Below are 23464 nucleotides of genomic sequence, written 5' to 3' on the forward strand. Positions count from 1 at the left end.
GAGCATGGGCATGCAAGAGGGAGTGCACAAGTTGGGAGGGGCAGAGAGAGGAGAGAGAGGAAGAGAGGGAATCCTAAGCAGATTCTGAACTGTGAGCGCAGGGCCCAATGTGGGGCTTGATTGCATGAACTGTGAGATGATGACCTGAGCCAATAGCAAGAGTTGGACCCTCAACCGACTGAGCCACCCAGGTGCCCTAGTCATAATATTTAAAATGGCTATGATTTGGGGCGCCTGGGTGGCTCAGTCGGTTAAGCGGCCGACTTCGACTCAGGTCATGATCTCACGGTCCCTGAGTTCGAGCCCTGCGTCGGGCTCTGTGCTGACAGCTCAGAGCCTGGAGCCTGTTCCGGATTCTGTGTCTCCCTCTCTCTCTGCCCCTCCCCTGTTCATGCTCTGTCTCTCTCTGTCTCAAAAATAAATAAATGTTAAAAAGATAAAATGGCTATGATTTATTGAGCACTTGATATATCAGAGCATTGCCTAAATACTTTCATAAATGTCTTATTCTTATTTAATTATCACAACAAACTTAGAACATTGTATTCTCACTTTTATTATTAAAGTAATTTTTTAAGTATAGCATAACATACAAAGTTAGGTTAGTTTTATGTGTACAACATAGTGATTCTACAAGTTTATACCTGTGTTCACCACAAGTGTAGCTACCACCTGTTACTACATAACACTATCACAATACCATTGCTTATATTCCTCATGCTGTGCATTTTATTCCTGTGACTTTTGCATTCTATAACTGGAAGTCTCTGTCTCCTGCTCCCCATTTTGCCCATCACCCACCACTGTGGCAACCATCAGTTCTCTGTATTTATAGGTCTGATTCTGCTTTTTGTAAAACTACATAATTTTTATTTTTATTTATTTATTTTTAATTTTTTTAAACTACATAATTTTTAATGATGCTTAAGAGAAAGATTTACCTTGTGCTAGAAGTGCATGACAGGGCCCATTTTCTCACACCCCTTACATTAGTTAATCATTTTAAACAATGTTTGCCAATTTGATGAGCCAAAAATGATTGTCTTTTTTCATTTTATGTTATGATTAATTTCTTACATAGAAAAGTGAACTCTTCAGTGCCTCTAACCATGGTTTATGCTAAAGTGGTACAGGGAGAGTGGTACAGGACTAGTGCTGTCTTAGGCACTAGTATTCAATTTATATTCTCAGGTTAGAGAATCTCCTTTTCCCAACTCTGCAGTAGTGTTGCTTTTTGTGTAAGTCGTGGTTTAGGCCAACCTGAATAAATTAAGCTGGGAATCCATTTCCTTTAGGAGGATTTTTTGCTCAGATCTTGTTCTGTCAATAGCAAGAGATAACCCTTCCTCTTCAATCCTTTACCACTTTTTCTTTTATGGTACTTCTTCATTTTACTAAATTTACATATCTTTTCTAGATCGATTATATTTGTTTTTTTTCAAACTAAAGATGGGCTGTAATATCAATTTTGTTGGTTATGATGAATGTTTCAAAAGTTTAAATAAATTAGAATAGGATATATTAATGTATCCCAACTTGTATAAAGCTTTCATTTTCATTATGTATGTGTGTGTGTCTACAGGATCAAATATGTATTTCTGAAATTTGAAAAACTATTACAGTTTATACTTTTGAGAAGAGAGAATTAATGTTTTATAATTTTTTGCAGTTCTGTGGGCTTAGAATGATGCTGTATTGTACAGTATATAGTTTTATTTTTGCTTCAATTTCTAATACTTTAATTTGGATTACTCAGTTCCAAAGGGTTTGTGAGCTTGGGTAACAAATCTGAGCACTAAGTATTACATCTTCATCTTGTTTTTTTTTTTTGCATTTTTTTTTTTTAAAGATAAATTTAACACCTATGTGACCCTGAAAGTGCAGAATGTGAAGAGCACAACTGTAGCAGTTCGTGGTGATCAACCTTCTTGGGAACAAGATTTTATGTTGTAAGTACTTCAGAGTGGCAGCAGCATGCCTTACGAAAACTACAGAGTTAAACAGGAATAAGTGAGGTGTGTGGTGGGTGAAGTATATCTGTAGTTTTGTTCTCTCCTGGATTTGTTGTGTTTTTCTTTTAATTTGTTTTAATCTATTATTTTTTTTACAAAGAGGGTCTTTTTTTTTTTTTTTTTTTAAGTTAACATACAGTGCAATAGTGGTTTCAGGAGTAGAATTCACTAATTCATCACTTACATACAGTACTCAATGCTCACCATAACAAGTGCCCTCCTTAGTTACCCATCTAGCCTGCCTCCACCCACCTCCCTCCATCAACCTTTAGTTTGTTCTCTATTGCTAAGTGTCTCTTGTAATTTGTTTCCTTCTCTTTTTCTTCCTCTGCTTCCCCTATGTTCATCTGTTTTGTTTTTTTAAATTCCACATATGATTGAAATCATATGGTATTTGTCTCTCTCTGATTGACTTATTTTGCTTAGCAAAATACATTCCAGTTCCATCCACATCATTGCAAATGAAAAGACTTCATTGTTTTTGATGGCTGAGTAATATTCCATTGTGTGTGTGTGTGTGTGTGTGTCTGTGTGTGTGTATGTGCGCGCACGCACGCGTGCTCATGCATATATCCAGTGAAGAAATGGGCAGAAGATAGGAGTAGACATTTTTCCAAAGAAGACATCCACATGGCAAACAGACACATGAAAAGATGGTCAACATCACTCATCATCAGTGAGTGACGCATGAGTGCATATTCACATGTGCAGGCACATGCACACACACACACACTACATCATCTTTATCCATCATCATTCAGTAGACATTGGGGTTCTCTCCACAGTTTGACTATTGTTGATAATGCTGCTATAAGCATTGGGGTGGGCATGTACCCCTTCAAATCTATATTTCTATATCCTTTGGGTAAATACCTAATAGTACAGTTGCTGGATCATAGGTATTCCCATTTTTAGTTTCTTGAGGAACCTCCGTACTGTTTTCCAGAGTGACTGCACCAGTTTGCATTCCCACCAGCAATGCGAGAGGGTTTCCCTTTCTCCACATCCTTGCCAACACCTGTTGTTGTCTGAGTTGTTAATTTTAGCCACTCTGACTGGTGTGAGGTGGTATCTCAATGTGTTTTTGATTTGTATTCCCTGATGATAAGTGATGTTGAGCATCTTTTCATGTGTTGGTTGGCCATCTGAATGTCTTCTTTGGAAAAATGTCTATTCATATCTTCTGCCCATTTTTTCACTGGATTATTTCTTAACTGGGTGTTGAGTTTGACAAGTTCTTTATCAATTTTGGATAGTAACCCTTTATCCAATATGTCATTTGCAAACATCTTTTCCCATTCTGTAGGCTGACTTTTAGTTGTGTTGATTGTTTCCTTTGCTGTGCGGAAGCTTTTTATCTTGATGAAGTCCTAATAGTTCATGTTTGCTTTTGTTTTCCTTACCTATGGTGACATGTCTAATAAGAGGTTGCTCTGGCCCAGGTCAAAGAGGTTGCTGCTGTGTTCTCCTCTAGATGTTGATTGTTTCCTGTCTCACATTTAGGTCTTTCATCCATTTTGAGTTTATTTTTGTGTATTTTTGCATGTTGCCATCCAGTTTTTCCAGCACCATTTGTTGTAGAGACTGTCTTTTTTCCATTGGATATTCTTTCCTGCTTTGCCAAAGATGAGTAGACCATATAGTTCTGGGTCCATTTGTGGGTTTTCTGTTCTGTTCCATTGATTGATGTGTCTGTTTTTGTGCCAGTACCATCCTGTCTTGACGACAACAGCTTTGTAATTTGGCTTGAAATCTGGAATCATTACGCCTTCAGTTTTGTGTTTCTTTTTTTCAGGATTGCTTTGGCTATCTGGGATCTTTTGTGGTTCCATACAAATTTTAGGATTGTGTGATCTAGCTCTGTGAAGTATTTTTTTAATGTTTATTTATTTGAGAGAGAGAGAATGGGAGTGAGTGGGGGAGGGGCAGAGAGAGAGGGGATAGGATCTGAAGCTGGCTCTGTGCTGACAGCAGAGAACCCAGTGTGGGTCTCGAACTCACAAACTGTGAGATCATGACCTGAGCTGAAGACAGACACTGAACCCACTGAGCCACCCAGGCGCCCCTGCTGGTGGTATTTTGATGAGGATTGCATTAAATATGTAGATTGCTTTGGGTAGTATAGATATTTTAACAGTGTTTGTTTTTCTAATCCATGAGCATGGAATATTTTCCATTTCTTTGTATCTTCTTCAATATCTTTAATAAGTCTTCTATAGTTTTCAGAGTACAGATCTTTTACCTATTTAGTTAAATTTATTGCTGGGTATCTTACTGTTTTTGCTGCACTTGTATATGTGATCGATTGCTTAATTTCTTTCTCTGCTGCTTTGTTATTAGTGTACAGAAATGCAGCAGATTTCTCCAAGTTGATTTTATATCCTGCAATTTGCTGAACTCATGTATTAGTTCTAGCCTTTTTTTTGGTGGTGTCTTTGAAGTTTTCTACATAAACTATCATGTTGTCAGCAAATAGTGAAAGTTTGATTTCTTCCTTGCTGATTTGGATGCTCTTTATTTCTTTTTGTTGTCTGATTACTGAGGCTTCGGCTTCCAGTACTATGTTGAATAGTAATGGTGAGAGTGGGCATCCTTGTCTTGTTCCTCACCATAGGGGAAAGGCTCTCAGTTTTTCCCCATTAATGATGATATTAGCTATGGGGCTTTTGTATATGGCCTTTTTTTTTTAATTTTATTTTTTAAAATTTATATCCAAATTAGTGAGCATATAGTGCAACAATGATTTCGGGAGTAAATTCCTTAGTGCCTCTTACCCATTTAGCCCATCCCCCCCCCCCCCCCACAACCCCTCCAGTAACCCTCTGTTCTCCATATTTAAGAGTCTCTTATGTTTTGTCCCCTTCCCTGTTTTTATATTATTTTTGCTTTCCTTCCCTTATGTTCATCTGTTCTGTGTCTTAAAGTCCTCATATGAGTGAAGACATATGATATTTGGTTTTCTCTGAATAATTTCGCTTAGCATAATACCCTCCAGTTCCATCCATGTAGTTGCAAATGGAAAGATTTCATCCTTTTTGATTTGATTGCTGAGTAATACTCCACTGTATGTGTGTGTGTGTATGTATATATATACACCACATCTTCTTTATCTATTCATCCATCCATGGGCATTTGGGCTCTTTCCATACTATGGCTATTGTTGATAGTGCTGCTATAAACATTGGGGTGCCTGTGTCCCTTTAAAACAGCACACATGTATCCCTTGGATAAATGCCTAGTAGTGCAATTGCTGGGTTGTAGGATAGTTCTATTTTTAGTTTTTTGAGGAACCTCCATACTGTTTTCCAGAGTGGCTGCACCAGTTTGCATTCCCACCAGCAATGCAAAAGAGATCCTCTTTCTCCACATCCTCGCCAACATCTGTTGTTGCCTGAATTGTTAATGTTAGCCCTTCTGACAGGTATGAGGTGGTATCTCGTTGTGGTTTTGAATTGTATTTTCCTGATGATGATTGATGTTGAGCATTTTTTGATGTGTTGGTTTGCCATCTGGATGTCTTCTTTGGAGAAGTGTCTATTCATGTCTTTTGCCCATTTCTTCACTGGATGATTTGTTTTTTGGGTGTTGAGTTTGATAAGTTCTTTATAGATTTTGGATACTAACCCTTCATCTGATATGTCATTTGCAAACATCTTTTCCCATTCTGTCAGTTACCTTTTAGTTTTGCTGATTGTTTCCTTCGCTGTGCAGAAGCTTTTGATTTTGATGAGGTCCCAATAGTTCATTTTTGCTTTTGTTTCCTTTGCCTCTGGAGAGGTGTTGAGTAAGAAGTTGCTGCAGCTGAGGTCAAAGAGGTTTTTGCCTGCTTTCTCCTCGAGGATTTTGATGACTTCCTGTCTTATGTTGAGGTCTTTCATCCATTTTGAGTTTATTTTTGTGTATGGTGTAAGAAAGTGGTCCAGGTTCATTTTTCTGCATGTCGCTGTCCAGTTTTCCCAGCACACTTGGCTGAAGAGATTGTCTTTATTCCATTGGATATTCTTTCCTGCTTTGTCAAAGATTAGTTGGCCATGCATTTGTGGGTCTATTTCTGGGTTCTCCATTCTGTTCCATTGATATGAGTGTCTGTTCTCGTGCTAGTACCATACTGTCTTGATGACTACAGCTTTGTAATACAGCTTGAAGTCTGGGATTGTGATGCCTCCTGCTTTTTTTTTTCTTTTTTTCCCAGATTGCTTTGGCTATTCAGGGTCTTTTCTGGTTCCATATAAATTTTAGGATTATTTGTTCTAGCTCTGTGAGGAATGCTGGTGTTATTTTGATAGGGATTGCATTGAATATGTAGATTGCTTTGAGTAGTATCAACATTTTAACAATATTATTTCTTCCTGTCCAGGAGCTTGGAATCTTTTTCCATTTTTTTGTGTCTTCTTCAATTTCTTTCATAAGCTTTCTATAGTTTTCAGTGTATAGATTTTTTCACCTTTTTGGTTAGATTTATTCCTAGGTATTTTATGGGTTTTGGTGCAACTGTAAATGGGATCGATTCCTTGATTTCTCTTTCTGTCGCTTCATTGTTGGTGTATAGGAGTGCAACCAATTTCTGTGCATTGATTTTATATCCTGCAACTTTGCTGAATTCATGAATCAGTTCTAGCAGTTTTTTGGTGGAATCTTTAGGGTTTTCCATATAAAGTATCACGTCATCTGGGAAGAGTGAACATTTGACTTCCTCCTGGCCAATTTGGATGCCTTTTATTTCTTTGTGTTGTCTGATTGCTGAGGCTAAGACTTCCAATACTATGTTGAATAACAGTGGTGGGAGTGGCCATCCCTGTCTTGTTCCTGACCTTAGGGGGAAGCTCTCTGTTTTTCCCCATTGAGGATGATATTAGCATTGGGTCGTTCATATATGGCTTTTATGATCTTGAGGTATGCTCCTTCTATCCCTACTTTCTTGAGGGTTTTTATCAAGAAAGGATGCCATATTTTGTCAAATGCTTTCTCTGCATCTATTGAGAGGATCATTTGGTTCTTTTCCTTTCTTTTATTGATGTGATGAATCACGTTAATTGTTTTGCGGATATTCAACCAGCCCTGCATCCCAGGTATAAATGCCACTTGGTTGTGGTGAATAATATTTTTAATGTATTGTTGGATCCAGTTGACTAATATCTTGTTGAGGATTTTTGCATCCATGTTCATCAGAGAAATTGGTCTATAGTTCTTTCTGGTGGGGTCTCTGTCTGGTTTTGGAATCAAGGTAATGCTGGCTTCATAGAATGAGTTTGGAAGTTTTCCTTCCATTTCTATTTTTGGAACAACTTCATGAGAATAGGTGTTAACTCTTCCTTAAATGTTTGGTAGATTCCCTTGGAAAGCCATCTGGCCCTGGACTCTTGGTTTTTGGGAGATTTTTGATTACTAAGTCGATTTCTTTACTGGTTATGGGTCTGTTCAAATCTGCTTCAGTTTTGGTAGTGTATATGTTTCTAGGAATTTTTGCATTTCTTCCAGATTGCCCATTTTATTGGTGTATAATTGCTCATAATATTCTCTTATTAATGTTTTTATTTCTGCTGTGTTCGTTGTGTTCTCTTTCATTCTTGATTTTATTTGGGTCCTTTCCTTTCTCTTTCTTTTTTTTTTTTTATTAAAAAAATTTTTTTTAAATGTTTTATTTATTTTTGAGACAGGGAGAGACAGAGCATGAACAGGGGAGGGTCAGAGAGAGGGCGACACAGAATCTGAAACAGGCTCCAGGCTCTGAGCTGTCAGCACAGAGCCTGAGGCGGGGCTCGAACTCATGGACCATGAGATCATGACCTGAGTCATGCTTAACCGACTGAGCCACCCAGGCGCCCCTCCTTTTTCTTTTTGATCAACCTGGCTAGTGGTTTATCAGTTTTGTTAATTCTTTCAAAGAACCAGCTTCTGGTTTCATTGATCTGTGTTTTTTTGGTTTCAGTAGCATTAATTTCTGCTCTAATATTATTTAATGTCTTCTGCTGGTTTTGGCTTTTATTTGCTGTTCTTTTTCCAGCTCTTTAAGGTGTAAGGTTAGGTTGTGTATCTGAGCTCTTCCTACTTTAGGAAGGCCTGGATTGCTATATACTTTGCTCTTATGACTGCCTTTCTTGTGTTCCAGAGGTTTTGGATTGTGGTGTTATCATTTTCATTGGCTTCCATATACTTACTATTTTATTTATTTATTTTTTTAATTTTAATTTTAATTTATTATTTTTAGATTTTTTTTTTTAAGTTTACATTGAAATTAGGTAGCATATAGTGCAGCAATGATTTCAGGAGTGGATACCTTAGTGCCTCTTACCCATTTAGCCCATCCCCCCTCCCATAACCCCTCCAGTAACCCTCAGTTTGTTCTCCATATTTAAGAGTCTCTTTTGTTTTGTCCCCTTCCCTGTTTTTACCATATACTTCTTAATTTCTTCTTTAACTTCTTGGTTAGCCCATTCATTCTTTAGTAGGATGTTCTTCAGTATCCAAGTATTTGTTACCTTTCCAAAATTTTTTCTTGTAGTTGATTTCGAGTTTCATAGCATTGTGGTCTGAAAATATGCATGGTATGATCTCGATCTTTTTCTACTTGCTGAGGGCTGGTGTGTCCCAGTATGTGGTCTATTCTGGAGAACATTCCATGTGCACTGGAGAAGAATGTATATTCTGCTGCTTTAGGATGAAATGCTCTGAATATGTCTGTTAAGTCCACCTGGTCCAGTGTGTCATTCAAAACCATTGTTTTCTTGTTGATTTTTTGATTAGATAATCTGTCTATTGCTGTGGGTGGTGTGTTGAAGTCTACTATAATGATATTAGTATCAATGAGTTTCTTTATGTTTGTGATTAATTGATTTATATATCTGGGTGCTGCCACATTTGGTGCATAAATGTTTACAATTGTTAGGTCTTCTTGGTGGATAGACCCCTTGATTATGATATAATGCCCTTCTGGATCTCTTGATACAGTCTTTATTTTAAAGTCTAGATTGTCTGATATAAGTGTGGCTACTCTGGCTTTCTTTTGTTTACCATTAGCATGGTAGACGGTTCTCCATCCCCTTACCCTCAATCTGAAGGTGTCTTTAGTTCTAAAGTGGGTCTCTTGTAAACAGCATATAGATGGATCTTGTTTTCTTATCCATTCTGTTACCCTGTGTCTTTTGATTGGAGCATTGAATCCATTGACCTTTAGAGTGAGTACTGAAAGATATGAATTTATTGCCATTATGATGCTTGTAGAGTTGGAGTTTCTGGTGGTGGTCTCTGGTGCTTTCTAATCTTTTGTTGCTTTTGAGATATATATATATATATATATATATATATATATATATATATATATATATATATTTTTTTTTTTTTTTTTTTTTTTTTTTTTTTCCATCTTTTCTTCCCTCAGAGAGTCCCCCTTAAAATTTCTTGCAGTGGTCACAGTGGTTTAGTGGTCACAAACTCCTTTAATTTTTGTTTGTCTGGGAAACTTTTAATCTCCTTCTATTTTGAATGACAGCCTTGCTGGATAAAGAATTCTTGGCTGCATATTTTTCTAATTCAGCACATTGAATATATCCTGCCACTCCTTTCTGGCCTTCCACGTTTCTGTGGCTAGGTCTGCTGCAAACCTGATCTGTCTTCTCTTGTAGGTTAAGAGAACTTAACTTTTTTTTCTCTTGCTGCTTTCATGATTTTCTCCATGCCTGAGTATTTTGTGAATTTGACTGTGATGTGCCTTGTTGATGGCCGGTTTTTGTTGAATCTAATGGGGGTCCTCTGTGCTTCCTGGATTTTGATGTCTGTGTCTTTCCCCAGGTTAGAAAAGTTTTCTGCTATGATTTGCTCACATAACCCTTCTACCCCTATTTCTCTCTCTTCCTCTTCTGGGACTCCTATGATTCTGATGTTGTTCCTTTTTAATGAGTCACTGATTTCTATAATTCTTAAATATGCTCTTTTGACTTAATCTCCCTTTTTTTTTCTGCTTCATCATTCTCCGTAAGTTTGTCCTCTGTATAGCTGATTCTCTGTTCTGCCTCATCCATCCTTGCCACCACAGCATGCATTCGTGATTGCAGCTCAGTTATAGCATTTTTTATTTCATCCTGACTAGTTTTTACTTCTTTTATCTCTGCAGAAAGGGATTCTAATCTATTTTTGACTCCAGCTAGTATTCTTATTATCGTGATTTTAAATTCTGGTTCAGACATCTTGCTTGTACATGTGTTGGTTAAGTCCCTAGCTGTCTTTTTTTCCTGCTCTTTCTTTTGTGGTGAATTCCTTTGTTTCGCCATTTTGAAGGGAGAAAAGGAATTAATGAGGTAGAACAAATGAAAATTAAAAAAAACCAAAAAATTAAAATTAAAAAATTAAACACATACACAAAATCGAATAAATGATGTCAGATCATAGGTGTGTTTTGGTCTGCATGTTGAAAGTGGCTAGATAGATTAGAGAAACAAGGGGAAAAAAAGAAAAAAAAAGGGAAATCGTTTGAAAATTTGAAAAAATGATTACACTGAAGTAGACTAAAATGAAATGATAGAAGTAAAATAGTATTTGAAAAAATTTACACCAAAGTAAAAAATATAGTAGAAAGAAAATTAAAGAAAAATATTTTTAATAAAAATGAATTTTTTTCTTTCTGTATTCAAGAAAAAGAACAGAAACAAAAAAGAAAAAACAGGAAAAGCGTTTGAAAATTTGAAAAAGTGAATACACTGTAGTAGACTAAAATAAAATGATGAATTAAAATCGAATTTGAAAAACTTTCACAAAAGTAAAAAATATAGTAAGAAAAATTAAAAATATTTTAAATAAAAATTGAAGATAAAAATGAATTTTTTCTCTTTCTGTACTGAAGAAAAAGAAAAGAAATGAAAAATTAAAAAAAGGAAATCCTTTGAAAATTTGAAAAAGTGAATACATTGAAGTAGACTAAAATAAAATGATGGAAGTAAAATTTAATTTGAAAAAATTTACATAAAGGTTAAAAATATAGTAAAAATTTAAAAAAATTTTTAATAAAAATTGAAAATTAAAATGAATTTTTTCTCTCTGCTTAATTCTGTGGTTTTGGTTGTGCAGATTGTTGTGCCAATTCTCAGATCAGTTTTCTAGGTGTGTAGGATTGTTTAGTGTTGGTCTGGCTGTATTTCATGGACACGAGACACACAAAAACTTCCATGCTGTTCTGCCATCTTGGCTCCCTCCTCCACCTCAGTGAGTTTCTTTATGTCAGTATTTGATTTATATATTTGGGTGCTCCATGTTGTGGCATAGATGTTTACAATTGTTAGATCTTGTTGATTGATAGACCCCTTAATTGTGTTATAATGCCCTTCTTTATCTCTTGTTACAGTCTTTGTTTTAAAATCTAGTTTGTAGGGGGGCAACTTGGTGGCTCAGTTGGTTAAGCGTCAGACTTTGGCTCAGGTCATCATCTCATGATATGTGAGTTCTAGCCCTGCATCGGGTTCTCTGCTCTCAATGCAGAGACGCTTCAGAACCTCTGTCTGTCTCTTTCTCTCTGCTCTTCCCCAGCTCTCACATGTGCACTCTCTCAAAAATAAATAAATATTAAATAAACATTAAAAAAATCTAGTTTGTCTTATATACGTGTGGTTACTCCACATAAAAAAAAATTTAAAATGTATGGCTACTCCAGCTTTCTTTTGACCTTCATTAGCATGATAGATGCTTCTCCATCCCCTCACTTTCAATCTGCAGGTGTCTTTAGGTCTAAAATGAGTCATTCATAGGCAGCATACAGGGGCCTCTTGTTTTTTTTAAATCCATTCTGATACCGTATGTTGTTTGATTGGAGCATTTAGTCCATTTATATTCAGAGTGATTAATGAAAAATATGAATTTAGTGCTCTTGTGTTATTGTAGAATTGGTGATTTTGGTCATGCTCTCTGGTCCTTTCTAGTTTTTGTTGCTTTGTCTTTTTTTTTTTTTTTTTCCCCCATTCAAAGAGTCTCCCTTAAAATTTCTTATAGGGTTTAATGGTCACAAACTTTTTTTGTTTTTGTTTGGGAAGCTCTTTATCTCTCCAGTTGGAATGACAGCCTTGATCTATAGAGTATGCTTGGCTGCATATTTTTCCCATTCAGCGCATTGAATATATCTTGCCACTCCTTTCTGGCCTGCTAAATTTCTGTGGACAGATGTGCTGCAAACCTGATCTGTCTTCCATTGTAGATTAAAAACTTTATTTCCCTTGCTGCTTTCAGGATTCTTTCCTTGTCTGTGTATTTTGTGAATTTGACTATGATATGCCTTGGTGGTGGTTGACTTTTGTTGAATTTAACAGGAGATCTCTGTGCTTCTTGGATTTTGATGTTTGTATCCTTCCTCAGATTAAGGAAGTTTTCAGTTCTAATTTGCTTACATAAGCCGCCTTCACCCTTTCTCTCTTTTTCTTCTGGGATTCCTATGTTATGAATATTATTATGTTTTATTAAATCAGTGAGTTCCCTAAGTCTGCCTTCATAATCCCTGACCTTTGTTTCCCTCTTCTTTTCAGGTTCATTATTTTTCAAATTTTATCTTCCATATCACTAATTTGCTCCTCTGCCTCATCTGTCCTTGTTTTTATGGCCTTCATTTGTGTTTGCATCTGGTTATAGCATTTTTAATTTTGGCCTGACTAGATACTAGTTCTTTTATCTCTGCAGAAAGGGATTATCTGGTGTCTTCTATGTTTTTTTCATGCCCAACTAGTATCCTTATAATCGTTGTTTTAAATTCTAGTTCAGACATCTTACTTAAATCTACATTGATTAAATCCCTGGCCATCATTTCTCCTTTCTTTTGAGGTGAATTCCTCTGTCTTATTATTTTGGAGGAAGAAAAAAACAATGATAATACAATGAGATAAAAAATTTTAAAAATGAAATAAAGAATGCTAGAACCTATGTGTGTGTTTATAAAAAAAAAAAAAAAAAAAAATTTGGTCTTGAATCCAAGAAGTAAAAGAAGAGAAAAACAACAAAACAAATACAGAAACAACAACTGAAAAGTACAAACAAACAAAGAACCCAAATGAAGCTAGATCCAGTTTCCTTTGCAGCACTCTATGGTCAGCAGACTAAACTTGTGGAAGGGATTGTGCTGGTGTTCTGAGGGAGGAGCCTGCTGCTCTGATTCTCAGGAGGACTTGCCTTAGTGGACATGTGCCTAGAGGGTGCAGGGGAGTGGAAGGTGTAACAGTTTTGTTTGGTGTAACAGTTTTATTCTCCACTTGGTGGTGCTGTTTATCTTACTAGGGTCAGTCAGTGTTGGTGGGCTAATGGTGAAAATGGTTCATTCCCCGCGCCGCCCCCCCCCCCCCCCCCCCCCCCCCCCCCCCCCCCGTCTTCACAGTGGGAAGTTCACACCCTCACAGGTGTGTGATCAATCACCCCTCCTGTGTGCCCCGTGTGTCCTCTGCTCCCATCAGCTCCCTGCCTTTTCCCTGTGTCCCAGCTGTCCACCTACCAGCTTTTCCAGAGCTTTATCTTAGGCACTGCTGTGTTTCAAAACCCTGCACTTCCAAGACCCCTGCGGTTTGGATCCACAGTGATCTGGGGGTGGGTCTCACTGTGCTGTCGCCAGGGCCGGCTTATCGCAGAAAATGATCATGTCACTGCGCAGCAGCTTCTCCCCCTTTCCCTCTCTCTTGTCCACGAAGATGGCTTCCTCACCTCTGCAGCATCTAAGCTCTTTTCTCCCCCAGTGTACCTCTCTGTACTATGTACCTGCCACATTCTTTCTTTCAAATGATGCAGATTGTTCTGTTAATCCTCAAATTGGTTTCCTAGGTGTTCAAAATGGTTTGATGTTGATCCATCTCTGTTCAAGGGAGGAGGCAAACCCAAGGTCCCCTTACTACTATGTCATCTTAACTCCTCCCTGCCCCATTTTATTTCTAAAGTACTCTCTACACCCAATGTGAGGTTTGAATTTATGACCCCAATATGAAGAGTTGCATGCAACACTGACTGAGCCAGCCAGGCACCCCCATGCCTTTTTAAATTATAAAGTAGATTTATCTCTAGCCTCCTTGAAATGTGAAGATCATTCCAGTAGTATCCCTGGAGTAAATTTGTCTCTTGGATTTGTAATCTATTCTATCTTATATGAATTATGAATGCAAGTAAACTCCCAATTAATTCGGTAAATATACTACCTAGTCAGATTTTCCCAGTGGTCAGAATTATGAAATAGTATAATATACTTAGCATGATATTAGATAGAATTTAAATCTTGCTTCAGTTCTCAGAAGGCTCCTTGAAGGTATGTGGTTATGCTTGTGTGTATGTGAGAGAGAGAGATATGGACAGAGAATGAGTGTATGTGTATACACCTGGATTGCCTGCTATAGAAGATGAGCATTTCTGTGCTTAAAATCCTTTTGCTTTATGGAGTAAAATGTCATACCTTCCTCTAATTAATAAAAATGAGTAACAATTAGTAGAATTTCTTGTATATGACACAAAAATTAATATATTATGATTGTAAGCTCTAGCTTTAAAAAATTTGGCACTTGGGTCGCTCAGTCAGTTAAGCATCCAGCTCTTGATTTCAGCTCAGGTCATGATCTCAGAGTTCATGGAATCGAGCCCTGCACTGGGATCTGTGCTGACAGCATGGAGCCTGCTTGGGATTCTCTCTCCCCCTCTCTCTACCTCTCCCTCACTCTTTCTCTCAAAATAAACACATGAACTTAAAAAAGAAAAAAGAGAATACTAAGGGGTGCCTGGGTGGCTCAGTTGGTTGCACGGCCAACTTTGGCTCAGGTCATGATCTCATGGTTCCTGGGTTTGAGCCCTGTTGCGGGGCTCTGTGCCGACAGCTCAGAGCCTAGAGCCTGCTTTGGATTCTGTGTATCCTTCTCTCTCTGCCTCTCCCCTGTTTGGCTCTGTCTCTGCCTGTCTCTCAAAAATGAATAAATGTTAAAAAAAAAAAAAGGGGGGGGGAGAAATTTATAGAATATCATTTTTTTGAGAGAGAGAGAGAAAGAGAATGTGTGCATGCATCAGTGGGGGAGGGACAGAGTGGGGGGGAGAGAGAATCCCAAGCAGGCTTCCAAGCAGTGCACAGCCTGATATGGGGCTCGAACCCACAAACTGTGAGATCATGACTTGAGCCAAAATCAAGAGTTGGACGCCCAACCAACTGAACCACCCACGCACCCCTAGAATATCATTTTTTTTTGTTTATGTTGAAAGAGCAAGAGAGAAAACATGAGTGGGGGATGGGCAGAGAGAGAGAGGTAGTGCAGAGCCCAGTGCAGGTCTTGAACTCTTGAACCATGAGATCATGACCTGAGCCAAATCAGATGCATAACCAACTGAGCCACCCAGTTGGCCCTGGAATATAATTTTGAAGGACTAGGCAAATCATTGAGTTCTTTAAAGGTCTTTTTTTCCCCTTTCTTTTCTTTTTCTTTCTTTCTTTTTTTCTTTCTTTCTTTCTTTCTTTCTCTCTCTTTCTCTCTCTCTCTTTCTCTCTCTCTCTCTCTCTCTCTCTTTGTCTCTCTCTCTCTCTCTCTTTTGAGAGAGACAGACAGACAGATGGAGAGAGAGAATCTTTAGCAAGCTCCATGCCCAATGCAGGGTTTAGGGCTCCATCCCATGACCGTGAGATCATGACCTAACCAAAATCAAGAGTAGGTCAGTCAACCAACTAATCTACCTTGGGGTACCACGTCTGTCTTTCTTACAAGATTATGCTTGTTTTCTGGGAAGTTAGGAATGAGGGTGTCAAACAAGAAAATGTATTAAAATTGCTGTGAGATTTGAAGTTGAAAATAAAATTGCTTTACAAGTATTATAGTGCATCTCAGAGGCGCAAAGGGATGATTATTTTCTTGTAGATACATTCCAATCCTTTGGACTTTTAATAAATTGTTTCTTATAATACCATTTAGCAAACTTGTTTAGAAAGAGTTAAAAGGTAAGATTATGAGGTGTTGGGTTAAGACAGTAGTGGAAGGGATAGTTAGGAGAAGAAGGAAAGAAGATGTTAAAGAGGTAGACTTTTCTTACATGATTGGAGAGGTGTTACACTATTTACTAGGATACCGGACATAATAAGGTCAGTTGTAGACAAGCTTATATTTGGGGTTCTTACAGGACTAGTAGGAAGAGAGGTACAGAAGATGGTTAGGAACTTAAACGTGGCACTCAGGAAAGAAGTCTGGATTGGAGAAGTATTTTGATCAGTTGGAGCTGTAGGTGTAGATGAGAAGGCTTAGGGAGAGAGTAAATTGGGGAAAGGGCCTGGGGTAAAGCCTGGAGAGCACCAGCATTTAAAGTGGGACAGAGGGAGTGAAAAAGAAATGAACAGAGAGATAGAGAAATAGGACATAGTGGTGTCCTGGAAGCTGAGAGAGAACTGGGGCTTCAAGAAGAAAGAGGGCAAGTGATGTCACATTTCTCACTGGTTGCCTCTCTCTCAAGATTATAAACCATATTCATTCCCTTTCTCAGTTGCAATGTTGTGAAAATGAGACCATGCGTTCCTTTCTTTATACATGTAGTATGCAAAGTTAGCTATGAGTGGTTTATTCAAGTCTCTTCCTGTGGCTATGACATATAAACCTAGCAATCCTACTTTCTTCTGACCTCCAACTGCCAGTAATAATCACTTACTATTATAACTCTTCACAGTATGTGAAACCTAGCCATCAGCAGCCTCTCATCAGCATAACTAGCTTTATTCTTATGTGTTTATTTTCAAATTTCCCCTGCACTTCCTCTTTCAACCTTTCTGCTATACTGTGAATTTTTTTCATCTCCCACCTGGAGATGCTGTGAAGTTTGCTGTCTCCTCTGTTACCCATGGATTTTATTAGCTACGTTTTCCTCTTTTCTGCTCTTATTCCTTATTCATCCTACCCTGTTCTTTTGTCACTGGCGGCTCCATTGCTGGTCTCTTGTCTCTCTTTCTCTTTTTTCCTGATGTATTATGTGTCAGTATCTAATACTCATTTTTGTATTTCTCATTATTTATCTTTAATATTTCTGTATCTTATTTCCAGGACTAGATTATTCATTAAAGGGAAATTAGGGAGGGCATCTTTACTTAGAATTTGTTTAGCCCAAAATCTTATATACAGGTATGCACATATACTGTTGATTAATTAATAGAGAAAAGAAGCTCCCCCAGAGCTCTGGGGACAAGGCATAAACAGAGCTCTCAGACTTCTTTTAGTTGGGTCTGCTGAACACACATAGGTGAGATAAGAAACTTATTGTAGAAGATATCCTCATTGTTTGAGTTTTCTTCCCCAGGTTTCCTTGCAGAAAAGATTTTTTTTCTTTATCCAAGTTAATCTGTAAAGACCTCTATTTTTTTCATCAATTGGATTGAGATGTTGTTTAGGACTTGCATTAGGAACATTACGTATGTATCCCCGTGCACTTTTTCTTTTCCAGATTAAAGAGATGTGGGGTTGTCATGTTTCTTTTCTAAGGCTAATCGATTATTTAGGCTGAATGAAACTGTGTGACAGAAAGCTTAGTTTTACCACACTGTGAACACCTTAACTGAGTGGGTGAGTTTAGTCACCTACTTTGTGACTTTGAATAGCTCTACAGTTAGCTTGGAAGGTTTTAGAGACAGGAATTGGGTCCTGTATTGTGTGTCTTGCCCATAGCACCAAATCATATGTATTATATGTGCTCAGGAAGCATTAATTAAATAGACAAATGAACTCATTAGTACATTGTTCTATTGTATTTATGTAAAGGTAAATTTTCTTTGCTTCACTTGTTTTCAACACACTTGATGAGAATTCTGTGGTTGTAATACCACATCCTAAACATGTGAATCTGAGAACATGTATCTTTAGAACACAGAAACCAAGCTTTCTCTGAAGTGTGAACTTGAAACTTTAGGTGATGAATAGCTATTGTCTTCTTGAGAATACCTTTCTGCTTTTTCTTCTAGAATTGGCCTTTTCTCATCTTTCTTACATTTCCTTTCAAATAATCCTGTATTTCAATAAGCGCTTTTTGGAGAATGTTTTTAGCATTAATGTAAGTGGTTGTTCCACTTTAAGACTATAATTTGAGTTAGCCCTTCTAAGTTGATAATCTACCATGTATGATGCTGTTTTTGCTTACTGGTTATGTGGTTCTTTCTGGAATGATTTCTTTTTGGAAAAAATATTTTCCTAGTTATTATAGGAAAATCACTGTGTCAGTCACTATCCTGTGATAAACATTTTGTTTATATGTAACATTGTCTACTTTAACTGATAATGACCAGTGGGTTCTCCAGGGGCCGAGTGATGTGAACTGGCACACTCTAGTGTCCCTTACCTGCCTCTGACCACAAGGACCCATCACAATTAGATATTCTCAGGGGCCCTTTTGCTTCTGCTTAGAATCCCTTTCATAAATTTTGTTAAGAAGCTTTGATTTTTCTTAAGTTTCCTGCATATAGTTTGTAAGTGTAAGTTGAGGGCAGTGTTACTATTCATAATAAAACTGTTTAGTATGTAGAGACTGTAAGCATGCAGACCTGGCATTAATGACCTCCTTACTTACCTTAATTTTTTTGTGTGTGAAAATGCATTAATCTAACCATGTTTGTAGCTCCAGAGGAGAGGGAACAGATGGACAAAGCTTTTTGTTATGGATACTTACATAGTTTTCTAGGAACCTAAAGAATGGTTGTAGCGTTCTGGGACATTTTGATTTTCCCTGATGATAGGATCCTGGTGAGAAAGTATTTAAGGTTTAGCAAAACCTTGAATATAGTAGATATATGATTCATATAATCTGGCTTTTTTTTTTTTAAGTAACCTCTACACCTAACACGGGGCTCAAACTCACAACCCCTATATCAGGAGTCACATGCTTTTCCTGAGCCAGCCAGGCACTGCTGTCTGGCTTTCTTTAAAGGGCTTTCTTCTTTCCTTTAGTGAGATTAGTCGCCTGGACCTGGGTCTGAGTGTGGAGGTATGGAACAAAGGACTGATCTGGGACACCATGGTGGGGACCGTGTGGATTGCACTGAAGACGGTTCGTCAGTCGGATGAGGTCAGTCAATGCATTGCCCATTTGGAGGTACATTTCTAGCCCGTGCTTATCTCCATTCTACCTCCATTCAGCTAATACTCATCCATGTATCCATGCATCTCAGATTGCTCTGTCCTCCACCCCCCCCCCCCTTCTAATTGGTGAGCACTATCCTGGGATCAGTCTCATTAAACTTCCTGAGCCTGGGTCCTGAACTCTGCTTTAATTCTTTAAGTCACTGGTTCCCAGGGAACTGGTTTCAGTCGTCCATCTTCTACATGTAAAAGAGTTTAAGGAATTACCATGCGTGGCAATTTTCATTCATACTGTCTCTATACATTATTTCCAAGACTAGTTTTCTACCTCATTTCTCCATAGACACACTCACTTTGAACCTAGGAGAATATGTATTGTATTCCTGTTTAGCTTTAACCTTGACAATGTTTTCTCTGGGAGTAGGGATAATACAGGTGTGCCTCTCTTTCCTAAATTCTTTTAGTTCTGGCTAAGTCTCTACTTCCCCAGGCAGACTAGAAGTTCATTTTTATTGTGGCCCCAGTTCAGGTCTACTTTAACTAGCAATGTGAGTAGCTCTCTACTGATTAGAAGTGGTAACACATTTTAAGTGATACACTCATTAAAAATTGTGCAGATTAAATAATGATCCATGGATATGTTTGGTTTTTGAGTGTGGTACTCTGGACTTCTATCTGCAGTGGGCTTGCAGAGAGCTGAGCACAGTGAAAGCTTCCTTCCACCAAAGAAGGAGAATGGCAGCCACATGCAGCAGAGGCAGGTTGTGATGGTGGTGTGTTTGCCTCATCAGGATGTGAGTGGTCCTCAGGAACTCTCCAACAAGGAAATTTAGAGAAAACACCAGCTCTTAAACCAGGAGGAGGAGAGCCATGAAAGGAGTAAAGTTTAATCTCAGATCTCTGTTTGCTAGGAAGGGCCTGGAGAGTGGTCCACGTTGGAGGCAGAGACACTGATGAAAGATGATGAGATATGTGGAACTAAAAACCCAACTCCTCATAAGATTTTGCTTGATACAAGATTTGAGCTGCCTTTTGGTGAGTCTGTCAGATTAGACATTAAAAACCATTTAACACTTTTTAATGTATTATTAACCATTGTTTGCTTGTCTCATTACTGTATTTTTTGCCTTGTCTGCTATCTCTTTTGAGGGCAATCTGTCTTCTACCTTATTCCCTATAACATCTAGTCTAGGAATGGTGCAGACTCTAGAATGGTGCTCATTAAAGAATCCACAGTAAATGCACTAAATTTTCTGTGACTGTTCATTTTAATGACTTAGGAAATATTTGCTTGTTCGAGAACATCAATGACTTATTCTTTTGACAATTTAACATACATTAGTTTGAAGTGAATATATGCCTTATGATTTATCAATTTAAACATTGAAGTAGCATTGATAGAAAAGCTATTTAAAAATAAATTTTAGGAGTGCCTGGGTGACTCACTTGGGTGACTCACTGATTTCGGCACAGGTCATGATCTTGCATTTTATGGGTGTAAGCCCCATGTTGGGCTCTGTGCTTCCAGCTCAGAGCCTCGAGCCTGCTTCAGATTCTGTGTCTCCCTCTCTCTCTGCCCCTCCCCTGCTCGTGTTCTGTCTCTCTCCCTCAAAAATAAATGTTAAAAAAAAATACAAATAATTTTTAAAATAGGAAAAATACATGTTAATAGCAAAAAATAAGTTTTTTATATATACAGTTTTGCTGGGGAGTGGATTTCTGGGCTCCTCACACTGTCAGTCCATCCCTCATTGCGTTTTATTTAACTTATTCATTTTTATTTTAAGTAGGCTCCCTGCCCAATGTGGGGCTTGAACTGAGAACCCTGAGATCAAGGGTTGTATGCTCTGCAGACTGAACCAGCCAGGTGCCCCTGACTCATTGTATTTTAAAGAGACCTTCTTCTCTTTCAACACTGCAACACGTATGTTGTCATTGGTGGCGGTGTACATTTCTGTCTAGATTTTGAGTTTCATGAGGGGTCTTGTGTACTTTTTTTTGGTAACTGTAGAGTTTGCTTGGCACATGATAGGTGTCTGATAAATGTTTTTTTGAATAAATGTGCAGGTAAAATCTCAGATAAGTCTGTCTTTGATGTGAGTTAACGCGAATGTGCTAAGCTTGTGCCTCTGTAATAACCACATTTGGGATACAGTATTAAAAGCTTAATAAAGAGTCCTTTTTTTTTTTTTTAAAGATGTTTATTCATTTTGAGAGAGTGCAGAGAGAAGGGGAGGGAGAGAATGCGAAGTAGGCTTCACACTGTCAGTGCAGACTCCAACGTGGGGCTCAAACTCACAAAACTCTGAGATCATGACCTGAGCTGAAACTAAGAGTCTGAAGCTTAACCAGCTGAGCCACCCAGGCGCCCCTGGAGGGTCCTTCTAAGGAAGAATTTTAGCTTACAGAATACCATATTGTGGCAAAGGAATTTTCTTTTGGGTATTCAGAAACCTGTGAAATATTCTGTTCAGTTATGTACTATTATCTTTTAAAAATAGTAATATGTGGGGCGCCTGGGTGGTTCAGTTGGTTAAATGTCTGACTGTTGATTTCAGCTCAGATCATGATCTCATGGTTCACGGGTTTAGGCCCCATTTTGGGCTCTGTGCTGACAGAGTGGGATTCCCTCTCTCCCTCTCTCTCTACCCCTCCCCTCTGTACTCTCTCTCTCTCTCTCTCTCTCTGAATAAACACAAAATACTAACATGTTTTTTTATGATGTGGAAAGTTCAGAAAATACAGGTTTGCAAAAGGGACATTAAAATTTCTAATCTCTTTTTTACGTGTTGAGATGTTTTGTTTCTTTTATTTTTTTATGCACATAATATAGTTTTTCCTATAAAATAGCACTGTATATATTACATTCTGACCTGTTTCACTAATTACATAAATAAATGCATATAAAATAAATGCTATTCCTTTATAATTTCCATGGTTGATTTTTTATTGTGTGAATACACAATGATAATAAGAGTAGCATTTGTTGACTAATTACTGTGTGTCAGTGGGTATATCACTAAGCATTTTTGCATATTTCCTCGTATAATATTCATCATTTAAATCCTTCGAGGTGGACCTAACTATTGTCTCCTTTTTAGAGATAAGGAAGCTGAGGCAGAGAGTATTTAAGTCTTTTGCCCAAGGTCACATAGCTAGTAAGTAGTAAAGCTAGAATTTAAACTCCACTGATTTGGCTTTGGAACCTGGGCTTTTAATTTAAACTATAATACATTTAACCATTCCTCTTGGTGGGTATTTTAATTTTTCAAAGTTTGTGCTGTTATAAACAGTAGTGCAAGAAACATCCTTGTAGCTCTATGTTTTTTAAAAACTATCTTGTGGGTGAGGCAGTGCACAGTGGTTTAAAAGTTACCTGTTGAAAATTGAGTCTTTGTCACAAATATGTTCTTTTACTTACAGACTACCATGATTAGTACTTTCTTGTGTATCTTTCCAGAGCCAGTCTTTGAATATATAAGTATATATATAAATGTCAACCTCTTTTAAAAATACAAATAGTAGGGATCGCCTGGGTGGCTCAGTTGGTTAAGTGTCCAACTTCGGCTCAGGTCATGATCTTGTGGTTCGTGAGTTCAAGCCCCGCATCATGCTATCTGCTAACAGCTCAAAGCCTGGAGCCTGCTTCACATTCTGTCTCTCTCTCTCTCTGCCCCTCCCCTGCTCGCACTCTGTCTGTCTCTCTCTCTTTCTCTCTCAAAAGTAAATAAATATTTTAAAAAATAGGATTTTCTAACACATTTGCTACACCTTGCTGTTATCCACTTAACAATGTACCTTGGTGAATCATTCTACATCAGAACATATAAATAGCTCTTCCTCCCCTCTCATTTCTTTTTAACAAGTGTGGAGTACACCATTTTATGGATGAGGAAGAACTATATAAGTTAGGTTGTAGATTACTTGAAGGTTTTATTATAAAACTTTAAAATGTTGCCACCAGTTGCTGAAGAGCTATTTCAGGGGAAGGAGGTGAACGTTTGAACCAGAGGGACAAAGGAGAGAGACCTGGATTTGATTTCTTCATGTGGACTACTGAAGAATATATCTGTTTAAATGTCTCCAAAGTTGATCTGATCCATATATTGCCTATGTTTTCTCTTTTGTGTTAGATATACAGATGTACTTGATGTTTTTATTTTATTTTTTAAATTTATTTATTTTTTTGTTTTTAAGTTTATTTATTCTTGAGAGATAGAGACAGAGCATGAGCGGGGGGGGGGCGGGGGGGGGGGAGACACAGAATTCGAAGCAGGCTCCAGGCTTTGAGCTGTCAGCACAGAGCCCAACGTGGGGCTCGAACCCACGAACCACGAGATCATGACCTGAGCCGAAGCCAGACGCTTAATCGACTGAGCCACCCAGGCGTCCCAATGTTTTTATTTTTATTATTATTTTTACTTAATG

The 23464-nt window shown here is 37.9% G+C and overlaps 1 protein-coding gene across 9 annotated transcripts in view; it reads left to right on the top strand.

Annotated features, from left to right (window-relative positions):
- Positions 1-23464, top strand: part of UNC13B (unc-13 homolog B) — a 253576-nt gene that overhangs the window by 77994 nt on the left and 152118 nt on the right. For 8 of the 9 annotated variants that reach the window (XM_081790906.1, XM_078436710.2, XM_060609385.3 and 5 more), the window contains 3 exons: positions 1850-1949; positions 18905-19022; positions 19948-20071. In XM_081790906.1, the coding sequence (XP_081647032.1) occupies positions 1850-1949; positions 18905-19022; positions 19948-20071 (342 nt within the window). Of the gene's footprint in view, positions 1-1849; positions 1950-5325; positions 5434-18904; positions 19023-19947; positions 20072-23464 lie in introns of those variants that run through there. The other variant, XM_081790907.1, reaches the window with a different exon arrangement.

Source organism: Panthera onca, chromosome D4, assembly GCF_046562875.1.
Source record: "Panthera onca isolate mPanOnc1 chromosome D4, mPanOnc1 haplotype 2, whole genome shotgun sequence".
Lineage (NCBI taxonomy): Eukaryota > Metazoa > Chordata > Mammalia > Carnivora > Felidae > Panthera > Panthera onca.